Source organism: Rhinolophus sinicus, chromosome 3, assembly GCF_057876585.1.
Source record: "Rhinolophus sinicus isolate RSI-liver-muscle chromosome 3, RSI-T2T, whole genome shotgun sequence".
In the NCBI taxonomy this organism is placed as follows: domain Eukaryota; kingdom Metazoa; phylum Chordata; class Mammalia; order Chiroptera; family Rhinolophidae; genus Rhinolophus; species Rhinolophus sinicus.
The window spans coordinates 131,711,260-131,723,704 of NC_142503.1; the positions used below are offsets into that span (position 1 = coordinate 131,711,260).

The 12,445-nt window shown below is 42.0% G+C and overlaps 1 protein-coding gene across 10 annotated transcripts in view; it reads right to left on the reverse strand.

Annotated features, from left to right (window-relative positions):
* The window catches only part of RYR3 (ryanodine receptor 3), a 481,902-nt gene that overhangs the window by 209,421 nt on the left and 260,036 nt on the right, over nt 1-12,445 (reverse strand). For all 10 annotated transcript variants that reach the window (XM_088797123.1, XM_088797126.1, XM_088797122.1 and 7 more), the window contains 3 exons: nt 11,825-11,958; nt 9,767-10,008; nt 262-454 (listed from right to left, as the gene is read on the reverse strand). In XM_088797123.1, coding sequence (XP_088653249.1) covers nt 262-454; nt 9,767-10,008; nt 11,825-11,958 — 569 coding nt within the window. The remainder of the gene's footprint in view (nt 1-261; nt 455-9,766; nt 10,009-11,824; nt 11,959-12,445) is intronic.

The following is a 12,445-nucleotide window of genomic DNA, read 5'->3' on the forward strand; positions in this document are numbered from 1 at the left end:
TTTTTGTAATTATCGATGTTATTTTCTACACAGGACTTATTATCTAAAGATATTATGTAACCACTGGCAGGAGGTATGTGCTCAACAAGTCTGTACGGAGTGAATGACCCTGCCCTGCTCTCCGCTTTTCACCATCACTTTCTTGGTGGAGTTGGGCTGATGGCGCTGAAGCCCTGAGGGGATAATCACAGTCCCTAGCTCATGGGAGTGGTGGGGGTTGGGGTCACGGCTACTCTCCATGAGATCACAGCCATAACTTACTTGACACCTGCTGAAAAGCTCACCACAGGGAAGAAGAGCCCATCTGTGCTGAAGTTCTCAAACATCCCCTGCACAGGCTGCCCGTTGATGCGGAAAGAGATGCTGGGCACTCCGAGGTCGAGGCAACAGCTAACTACGTCGTCCGATTTCAGGAGGTGCTGGTTGATGGAGGCCACGGCTCTGGGAATGCGGCCTAGTGAGCAAAGAACAACAAGAAGGAATGTGGGCCTGTGGAAGAAATGCTCACAGTCCACCAGTGGGAGGTGAGAGGTATGAGGGCACACAGGAGGTCTGGACAGGCTACTACCTTTGAAATGCAAGTGCGCTTTCTGAAACTGTGTGAGAGGAGCAATGAGAAATGATTTCCTAAGATGGTGAGAGGGCTGTCTGAGACGACATGAGTCTCAGAGGAAACTTGCAAGCTGTCAGAAATGAGAACAAACAAGAATTCGACCTGTTTAAAGTGCGCCCAGATTCTGGCCTGGTGTTTAAAATAACGGACAGACTGCCTTTGCTCTCTTCTGTTTCCTCTCCATGATGTTCTGGCAGGCTTACCTACTGTTAGCCTAGTAATTAGTTTCTGAAGTTACGGAAACAAAAACAATAATAATCGCATTTCTTGTGGCTTACAATGTGTTAGGCACTCTTCTAACCAATCTACACGGAATAAATTCATTCAGAACTCACAACAACCTGACAACATTATTTTCATTTGCTAGATGAGGAAACTTGAGTCCACAAAGGTAAGTGACTTGCCCAAGGTTACAGAGTTTGTAAGTGACGGAACCAAGACTCAAGGCCAGGGGGTCTGGTTCTAGATATGCCCCTTAACTGTTACGCGCTATTACCTCTTGTGTGGTATATAGCACATCAGTCATTCACTTCATCAAAAGCATAGGAATAATAATGGTACCTTACAAACCATGCTTGATAGCATCAATGTACCCATTTTACAGATGTAGAAACTGAACCTCTAGTAAAATCACAGGTTCAGGTTCATGTAGCAGGTAAAGATTTGCAATTTGAATTCAGCCCTCTATGACTTCAAGACCCGTTCCACGCCCACTCTGTGCCATCTTATTACAGCACAATTGAAAGGACAAAGCAGGACTCGTCTGAATCATTTGGAGCCTTGAAAACCCTCACAGGGGTAGAGATGTGGCCACGTGAGCACTGGATGCAGGAGCCGTCACCGTAAAGAACAGCAAGGCCATCTAGGTATTAAACTTTGCAGCAGCAGTTTGCTTGTTTGTCTTAAAGAATTTTATTACTTAAGATAGGCAGGGAAACACATAGTCACTTATACTCTGTATTGGTGACCTCTTTCGCTATTGTTGCATATCTCCTTCATAAGATGGTTTGTCATTTCCTGATATAACATAAAATAGTGAAAAAATCACCTCTCTCTTTTCTATGTCACACCATTCCATTCTGAAATTTCTAAAACTAAATTATCATAACTACACCCCCACCCCCTAACAGGTTTACAGTTCTACTGGGAAGAGAGTAATGAAGAGGCAAAAGTTAGGTATTAACATGGGGTTTCAGGAAAAAAAAATTAATATATCTTGTTCCTTGATTATAGAAATAATACACATTCATTATAAATGTTCATTATACTCATATATATATATATATATATATATATATATATAGAGAGAGAGAGAGAGAGAGAGAGAGAGAGAGAAGTATGAACAAGGAAAAAATGTTACTCAATAGTAAATAGTTCTCTTTCATACACACACACACACACACACACACACACACACTTTTAATCCAAACAGGGATAGGATTTAATAACTTGATTTTTAAACTTACCATATTATGAACATTTTATTGTATAATGAAATAGTCATTAGAAACTGGATTTTAATGACTTTATGCCATGAAAAGTTAATTTAAAAAAAAAACCCTTATGATGGGTGAGTTGTTTATAAATTTTGTACATATATCTATTCTATTCCAGCTTAGAATTATTTAAAGTATTTATTATTTAATGTTTTCAGTGGTTACTGCTATTCTAGTAATAGTTTCTAAATGAAAGAGTGGATTTTAAAATAGTGAAAATTACTACACTCTCAATAATGATAATAATTAATAATAATAATAATTTTAGATGCCCCCTTCTGGTGATTGACAAAACCATATTGTATTAATACTCCCCACTCCTGCCCCCGGCATGCTTCCGCAAACAGTAATGAGGTTCAACATTGCCAGACAGTGTGCTTGGGGCTGGAATCAAAGACAGAAGACCTAGTTCCTGCCCTTAAGAAGTCCATAGTCTGGTGGGAAACACACATTCAAATAAAGAATCACAATTCAGTATAAGTATTGGAATGAAGGAGATGCTTTCTAGAGGTAGAGGATAGCAAGTTGGCTTGGGAGTATGGGACAAGTTGACTTGAAGAATGAAAGTTTCCCTAGATAAACGAGAAAGAAAAGAGCATTCCAGACAGAAGGAACAGCTTATGCAAAAGGAGTGTATGACATACATTAAGCTCTCAATAACATGGTTGATAGGTTTTTGGAAATTCCAACTTCAAATAAAATGACATATAAGGAAGCCAATTTTATTATAGGCTAACTGATACAAAGAAGAGTTAAATTTCTGTGGCATATTTCTGATCACAAAAACATCACCAAACTTCTAAATAAAGACCCAACACACTTCCAATATTAAACACTGAAATAAATGTGAGCTATACATACATTTATGAAAGATTAATAAAAACAAGTAAGACGATGATTTTCCAACTGGTTTATTCCAGTGTGGGGTTGCAGGTGGCCAGAGCTTCCTCCGGAAGCTCAGGGAGAAAGGTGGGATCCACCCTGGTCAGGACACCCTTCCCTTGCAAGGCGCCCTCACACTCACACCCATACTCCCTCAGACGGGACAATTTAGGCATGTCAGTTCACCTAATGCTCACAACTTTAGGATATGGACAGAAACTGGAGTGCCCGGAGAAAACCCACACAGACGTGGAGAGAACGTGTAAACTGAACACAGACAGTGGCCCCAGCCGAGAACCAATTTTTTTTCTCATCAACATTATGATAAAGTGATGTTGAACCAAACAATGTTATTTGAAGACCTGCTGTGTAGGCAAATGCTCTATTGGTGAGGCAGGAATGTGGGGACTGATGTGGGCTTCATGACAAGACGCGGTGAGGAAGTAAAGCTGGACCAGAACACAGAACCTGGATTCTCGGCAATGCAACAGCACACAACACACTCAACGCATGTTGGCAAATCAGCCTGCAGTGGCCCCAGACTCGGGTTTTATAACTGTATACCTTGTTTCATTACGAAGAATGAGGAGCAAATTCCTCATTGGAGAACCTATAGTCAACCTTATTTAAAACAGAACAAATCTAAGCCAAACTTGAAGAGTGTGTGGGTTTGACACATTTCCAATTTCTCCGTTTGAGGAGACTGAGTACTTTCAGCTCCTTTCATGGAGTTTAGGCATCCCAGATTCCAGCGTCTTTTTTTCCTTGCCATATGCAAGTCTGTTATGAAAGGAACCTGTGATATTAAAGCTCAGTAAATCTTGTATTGTCTCACTCTTAAGATTGCTCATTTTCCCATTAAACACCAATCCTTCCTGCTTCAATTGTTTCTTTGTCAATTAGTTTAAGTTCTGGAAAATATCGCTGCAATCAAAATCACAGATTTCTGTGAATTTGAGAAAATGAGAAACTAACTGAAACCCTAGGTTGGACAACTGCCTTTAAAAGTATCCAGATCCTTACAAATACCAATTAGAAGGACCTGTACCTTTCTGAGATCATATCAACTTGATAAAACTAACAGTGCTGAATTGTAAGCCCAGGGCCCTCCTTCCTACACTTCAGGGCTCACCGTGGGCTTCTACGCCAGTCCAAGCCTTGGCCCATAAAGATGAAGAGCAGCTTTCGTGGGCGATGCTCTCCATCGATAGCCGTGCCTCGATGCCATCAGAGGCTGAGCTCCGAGCTTTATTTCTTTAGCCTTCAATAGGCCATACTGGCCAAGCGTCTTTCTGAGAAACAATGGCTGGAAGAATCTCTTCTATCTGGTCTTGCTTTCTTGGTCGAAAACAACCACCAGGAAGAGCAATTGAGTCCTTGTGGTAAATGACACTGCCTTGTACCTCTTTTTTCCTAAGAGACTGGGTGCCAAGGAGAAGTTGCTATTGGAACACTTGCTAAGATCATCCACAAGCAAACTAAAATCATAATATGAACCTATTGTTAAAACATATGCAGTAGAGACCACAGAGTTGAGACCAACATTATCTGGAAACTAAAGGGAGACTGTTGATAATCCCTGGATAGGAAGCATACTCTTAGCAAGCACTTAGGGCAACATAATGGGATGTCTCTGAATAAAAAAAGAGTCCATTTCATATAATACTCATGTGATAAAAGGTCGTCTGATAAAGTATATCTAGTTTTAAAATACGAATAGTGTGAAGATTCTGAAACTAGAAAATTAGGGAATTGCGAGATTGCTTTTGAATAGGCTGCTTTATAAATCCATTGTCATTTATAGGAAGTAACCGCTACTCCTGTGAGGGCTTTTAAGGCTCTAAACGGTTTGGAAAGTCCTGTAGCTCACATTTAAATAAAATACGTGTTCTTCCAGTTGCTCTGTAATGAGATGGCATGGGGGGTAGGGTTGGGAAGTGGTTTTGAAGACACGAGGGCTGAGTTCAAATCACAAGTCTTTATCTGCTACAAGAAACTAGACCTGTGATCTTACTAAAAAATCAGCTTCTACATCTGTAAAATGGGTACAGTGATGTCCACATGATACTGTCAATAACTGTAAGGTACCACTATTATTCTCAAGCTTTTGATGAAATGAATGACTAATGTCCTGTATACCACTCAAGAGGCAGTAACGTGTACCAGTTAAGAGATGTTTTTAGAACCAGATTCCCTGGGCTTGAGTCCTGGCTCTGTCAGTTACTAACTGTGTGACCTTGGGCAATTCACTTACCTATGTGGACTCAAGTTTCCTCATTTGTCAAATAAAAATAATAATGTGTGAACTTCGAATAAATCATTCCATGTAAAGTGATTAGAAGAGTGCCTGAGACATTGTAAGCTAAAATAGATGCTATTATTATTGTATTTACAACTCCAGAAACTTTATTACTAGGCTAATAGTAGATAAGCCTGCCAGAACATTATAGGAATATTATGTCTCTTGCAATATTAGGAAAAAAACCAATATGGAGAACATAGTATTGAGTCCAGGAAGTGATTTTAAAAATCACTTATTGAGTTATTGAAATCAATAAGTCCCTTTATTGAAAAATAGTGCTCAAAAATAGTCACTTTCAAATATGTTTAAAAATCAGCTTCTGATCCCTTTCAAACAACTGACAGAAATGGGATGCTCTAGCAAGGAAAAGCAAAGTTGCTGCAGAAAGTGTTTCAAAGTCACCTGAACTGCTTTTCAAGATATTAGGGACTCTGAGTCATCCTAGAGACCCCCATTGAGACAGGAGGGGGAGTCCCATGGCTAGTCAGAGGAAACCTCCCCTGACTTAGAGGCTCGGGCCCATCTAACGGCCTCTGGAAGCTCGGAAAGGCCTTTCCCAGCCTAGCATTTTAAGATCAAGGAAACAGCTTTTTCATTGGCTGCACATCTTCAAAATTAGTCAAGAATATTTTACCATGGGAGCTAGTCTATTCTGATGAGTAATGTAGGCAACTGGAAAGACTGATGCTCAGCATTTCCATCACCCCAGGCACCGCAGAGCTTGGCATTATAACAAACACAAATACTTAGGCCTCTGGAAAGAGAGAGGAGCCAAACACGTAAAGATGCTGACGTCCTACAGACCTCGGAGCCTCTCCACACAGCAGTGGGGCTGAAAAGGTCCGAGTCACAGTGGGGTGTGTTTCGATAGATCTAGCAATACCCTGGGATCCATCTTAGGAGGGAGACAGGTAAAGACCCTCTTATACAAATTTGACTATAGAGATAAATTATCTTCATGAGTCAGAAGCCATAACAAATCAGGAGGCACAATTTTACTCCATTCATTCGCTTCCTGTATCACTGATCTCTTGGGAAGGTAAATGCCTCTGCTTATGCCCATTTTGCAAGGGAAAAAGTTGTTAAACGGGAAGAATAGGTGTGATTTCTCCCATGGAAATGCTCCGTAGCCAGTAACATACTATAGGCTGCCCTGCTCTCCAATCACCTCCAACTTCAGATCTGAAAGGCTGCATGAAGGCCATGTCTGGAGAGGGAAAGTGATGCCATGACAAGAAAAGAGCCCTTCTTCCGAAAGGAAAATCACAGTGGCTGAGCTGACTCAGGATTCTGTAGAGAAGGTTGGGCAGGGTCGAGAAGGGGGATGTTTCTACAGCTGATGTTTGAAAGTGAATTCATAGGCTTTGGTGGTTAAACAGACCTATGAAGGCTACGCTCCTGCTATACAGCAAAAGCTCACTGATGCTCTTAGGATGTCACTTCGAAACTTCATTTCCCACCTAGCATGAGACTTGGGTTATCCCCTTAGGATGGGGCTACTCTCATGGTCGCGAGTGAGGTACCCAGAACTCTGGACTTCGTCTATGATTTTAGTGGACTTCATGGACAATGAGGGAAGAGAAAATCATGTTTACTGGGTATCAAGTGTGTGTCAAGAACTTCGTGTCCCTTATCGCATTTAAATTTTATAAGAGCTATAGAGCATATCTTCATTTTATCTGAGGAAAACAAGTAATCCTGAGAGGTTAAGTAATCTTCCCAATGTTAAAACACCTGTAAAGTGGAGGAGTGGGGATTCGAACCCAGGCATAACTCAAAAGCCATGATGTTTCTTCTTGGTTCTTTCCAATTACAAATGTTAGGGACCCTGCAATTCTTCCCAATGACTACCACATCTGTGCTTTAATAAGCACATTAAAGACCAGTTCAAGGCAGTGGCTTAATTTATGCACAGAGATAAGTTTAAAGTTAATGGACCAGGGCATTTATATCTCAAGGAAAGGAAAAAAAACTGTCACAACCAGTTTCCAATCTCTCTCTCAAGCCACCCTCCATTCTCTCTTACAACGGGTAAGCTGGAGTGTCACTCTCATTTCATTTCATCAGATAATTGCCCTTTCATCAGATAGTCTGAAATTCACTGCTGCCCTGGTGGGAGTCATTAAGGGAAATCTTATTTCTTCAGCTGGAGCACATGCTGACATAGTTACCTGCACTGTCTTGTGCAAGATATATGTTCCCTGGGTGCTGGTTGGAGAATTCAGAATAAGGCCCAGATCCAAGGGAGCTGTGTGTTTCAGTGAGCATGAAAGCTATAAATCTTACAGTCACTGGCTTCTCCCCTGAATACACAGGTGTGACATTCTATTACTAAGTGTGGGTAATGTAGAGACAGTCAGCTTTGGAAAAGCTGAGTCCCAAGCCTCCTTCGCCTGAGTGCAGTCATAAGAGCCACTGTTAGTGACAATTGGTGTGGGCTTGGCACAGTCACCGTCCTGGCCTTCAGAGCAGGCAGCACAAGAGGGGTGAGGGGGGCACTGCCAACACCTGTGCACTGTGCACTCCCGGAATGACAGACAATTAGACGGATGTTCAGATCCTGAAATGCACAGACAGCAACCCTTTCTGGATGCATGATGAGTGGCTTCTCTGCCTCCTGACAGATTGGTGCATTCATTCTGCAATTTTCACAAAAGGACATGCTAAGTGCCCCATGCAGTGCTGCAAAGTCTGGAAAAGATTGAGGAATATTTTTTTTCTTTGAGGATGGTTAATTAATCTTTGAAATGAGAGTTCCATTTGTTTCATCCAAGGGCCCGGGTGTGCTTCATATTTCCTTAACCAGTCCCCACATGGAGTTCTCTTCAGGTGTGGACTGGGACCCAGAAAATAATCTTGCGATATAGTGATAAGATGGCAGGAGATGAGCAGCAATCAGCACACAGTGGGGTAAAAATCTTCTCAGGTAAATCCCTTTCATTCCTTTACAGATTTAATCCTACCAGATTCAGGAGGTGCGGATGTGAGCACGGCAACTCTTTCTTCTCAAATCGCTTCCCGAGAGACAACTTTCTGAGAACCTTATAACATCTGATGATAACCTAAGCTAAAGGTTACTACTGTACAGCCACAGATTTGGTGGCCCCCATGATGGGATTCTGAGAAGATCCACCCCTGTCCTCCTTGAAGACAGAACAAGGGAACATTAAATTGTGAGGATAAGAGAACAACAAGATTTGCACTTACTCTAACCCATCATCCTGCCATTTTGCATCTGCTTTTGTTTGTACCACGCTGTCCTTTGGACACACAAAACATGGTCAGAGACTTTCTTTTTCTTCCCTCAAATGACCCCAGGACCAATAAGTATGTAACTAAGTTTACACCATTTCTAAAAGTTTTAAAATGTTTCAAATGACACGCGCGCACACACACACACACACACACACACCCATACTGACCAATTAAAAATAAAGACCAACTGCAAGAAGCATGTCATCAGGGCTTGAGCTAACAGCTTTAGCCTGAAAGCTAAGGGAAGAAGGAAAACGTGAGGGCTTCCCAGTTACAAACGAAAAATATACAGTTTTGTCTTTTAGAAACAAAGTTTTCCCTCGTATTGGATTTAAGGGAAAATGTGTGTCATGGTTCCTTATGCAAGAGGCACGCAGCACAATGCTTATATAAGGGATTTCTATATGGGACACAATGTCTCCAATTGCAGTTTTGTAAAAGATGCAGGTAAGACATGCTGTGGACAGCAGGGGTAGAGCTCTGATTCTGGGATGAAAGCATGAGTGTTCTTCTTGCATTTTCACCTAGGCAGAAGCCAAGCCATTCCTCCCCAGGCACAAGCATGGTCGTGCTTAGGGGAAAACATTAATGTGCATGTTAGAAAAGGAAGCTTTGGATTCTTTTTAAGAGACTAGCACCTATTATGTGTCAGGTACAGATCCAGACATTTTATAGTGTATCATGAAGCAACATGCTGCACTGACAAGATGATGGACTTGTAGTCCGGTCCAGGTCCTTTCCAGAATGACTGTGAATAAATTCCTTAACTATTTTTGGGCCTCAGTTTCCACATATGTAACATGAGGTCAGTATCATCTATCTTAAGGGGCCATTGTAAAGATAAAAATGAGAGAAAAAAATGTTCAAAAGGTATATTGCTCACTGTCCAGTAAATAAATGAAATAAATGCTGAGTTTCTTTCTCCTTCCCTGTTTGCCCATATAGTCCTGAAATCCCATGTGATTAGGATTGTACAGATATAGACACTGAATTTGAGAAAAGTGATCTGTACTAGATGATGCCGCTGGTCGTGTCAGTGCCATGGTTTAAAATCAGGACAATCTCCTTTCAATCTGACGTTCTTCTCACCTAACCATCTATTTAGTTGAGACTCTTAAATCTATTATCATTTAAAGAGAAAGGAACCATTTCCACTAGCACAATTCAAGCCTCAGTCATCCCCGGTAAAAGGGGCCAAAGCCTTGGCAAGGTACTCACCTGACCAAAGGTGAAGTCCATCAAAACCATAGGAGTAGAGGTCATCACCAACGCCATTTCCTCCCCACCCTTCTCCGCCTCCGGGGTATGGAGCATAGCCTGAGGAAGAGGCCCAGCCCACCCGCAGGTGTGTGGGCTCTGCCGTTAGGAAGGGGTCCACCTGGTCGATAATAAGCTCGAAGTACCACTTCTTGTACTGCGCTGAGCCCTCAGCAACTCCCAGGAAGATATTCGGCCGGATACTGAAATTAAACAAGGGACAGGTGGCCTTTATCGACTCTTAAGAACTGAGAAAGCAAATTGAACCAGACCATGAGGCACTGGCCCAGTGAAACCCCATTGCAAGAGCAATTTTGTGTTTTTCATATTGTTCTAAAGAATGATAAGTTTTGAGCCTCCAACATTTACTCAAGTTCTTAGTGGGAGGTGTCAGGACAACATTAATTCCATGGTAAAATATAAAAATTCTCTCTGTATTTAAATGTTCCATTCAAGGCAACCAACATTTACTGAGTGGCAACCATAGATAAAGATGTTGAAAACGTCACGTAGAATTGCATGCTTACAAACCCTTCTTTCTTATTGCAAGTGAAAGAAATGACTTACTCAAGTTCTAGCTTCTGGTAAATTGGTTTAATCACCCCAATTTTCATATCAGCAGCTTTGTCACCCAAGCATTATTAATAACAATGGCCTCTTAAAAGCATTAAGAAGTCCCATTAGAAATAAGCCAGTTAGAGAAGACAAATAATGCATGGTATCACTTATTTGTGGAACCTCTCCCCCCAAAAAAAGTTCAACTCATAGAAACAGAGTAGAAAAGTGGTTGCCAGGGACTGGGAGGGGGGAATTGTTGGAAATAGAGAGACATTGCTAAAAGGGTACAATCTTTCAGTTATAAAATGGATAAGGTCTGAGGAAGAATCTAATGTTAAACCCTGGTGACTATACTTGGTAACCCTATATTGCATAATTGAAATTTGCTAAGAGAGTAGAACTTAAATGTCCCCCTGCAAAAAAAAGAAAAAGAAAAAAAGAAAAACAGAAAGAAGAAAGGAAAAAGGTAAACAATTAGTGAGGTGATGACTATCTTAATGAACTTTTTGGGGAGAATTCTTTCATAATGTGTATGCGTATCAAATCATCACATTATACACTTCAAACATCTTACCATATTGTTGGTCAATTTTACTTCAATAAAGCTGAAAAAAATAAAAGTCAACCTAAATGACAGAAAAAGGTATGAAAGAAGAAGTCACTCTTAGGCAACTTTGTCAAGGGCTGGAGGTTTTAATGTATCCAACAAAAGGGTTAAGAGCTCGTGACGAAACACTTGGAGTTTTTCTGAGACATCTACGGTTTCGGTTGGGGGCGATGTCCCAGTATGGGTTGGCAGGGAAAAATCAGGCTGGTATTAAGAAGAAGAAAGTCTGTATGGATGGCTCAGGTCTTCTGACTGCTCTACCCTTCAGAGGGGGAGGTTCTTCTTTCACTATTGTAAATTAGGAAGTGGGTCTAGGTGGAAAGTTGCTGAAGAACCTTAGGCCGGCTGAGTCCAGGCCCAGTGAGTTCACGACTCACATGCGACTGCATGAATGGGACAGCAGCCTAGGGTTCTGCCTGGGCCTGCCCTTTTCACACTGACCTTCACAGATATTCCTGGGTAGGTGGCCATGTGCCAGAGGATATAAGAAACCACAGTATCAACATGGGACATCATTCTATAAGAGATTTTTAAAGAAAAAAGTTGGTATATCAAAATAAAAATGAGTATGTTATGAAGAAGGTACAAGATCTGCATTAATGTTTAAAATAAAACACGGTAAATTTTTCAGCCTACGGGTGAGACATGTACTCCACTATTGGCCGTTTCAGGAGAAAGGGTTGAGAAACTCTGCTGAAAGGGTTGGAGTACAAACACACATTTTCCTGCTCTCATCTTATGTGTTCAAATCATCATGGAAATGATGGGTGGGTGGCTTTGGAGTTTAGATCAGCCCTCTTCCTTCCCTGTCTGGAGACAAGACGGCCGTTTCGGCATAATGGTGGTGGCCTTACCTTGTCACGTCGTTAATCAGCCGTGTCTGCAGGAGCAGGTTTCTCCGGGGGAGCAAATTGTCACAGATCAGATTCTGGTTGGCTCTCACTGCGACTCCATTGCAGAGACAGAGGGAGCACAGCACATCCAGAACCTGCAGCAGGGGACACCCCCAAACCTCAGGCTCTCCAGAGGGGAACTGTAGGCATGACTTGACTGACAGGATACATGAAGCAGGCCTGGTACAGGGTCAGGGCTAGGTGACAGGTGGGAGGACCCGCTCAGCATCAATGAAGCCTCACCTCCATCACCAGGCATGAGAGAGTGATGCCCCAGAGCATTCTGCCTCTTAGGGAAATGAGGCTGGGCTTCCTTCCAGCCCTCTGCCCTAATCATGTGCTCCTTTCATCCATACTGTGCAGGTCACCTGTGGTTACTGTTTTTCAAAGTGGGTAAGAGTCTGGGCTCTGAAGACGAACTGCCTAGATTAATAGCCCACCCAGGGACAAAACTAGGATGAGGGGAGGCGCCTAGCATACAAAATCCAGGCATCATTCCCTCTCGTTGTAGTACGAGAGCAGGGGTATGGGCTGGAAAGCTTCCCACTGACCACAAACTGAAGCCCATGCTCCCACTGAGCC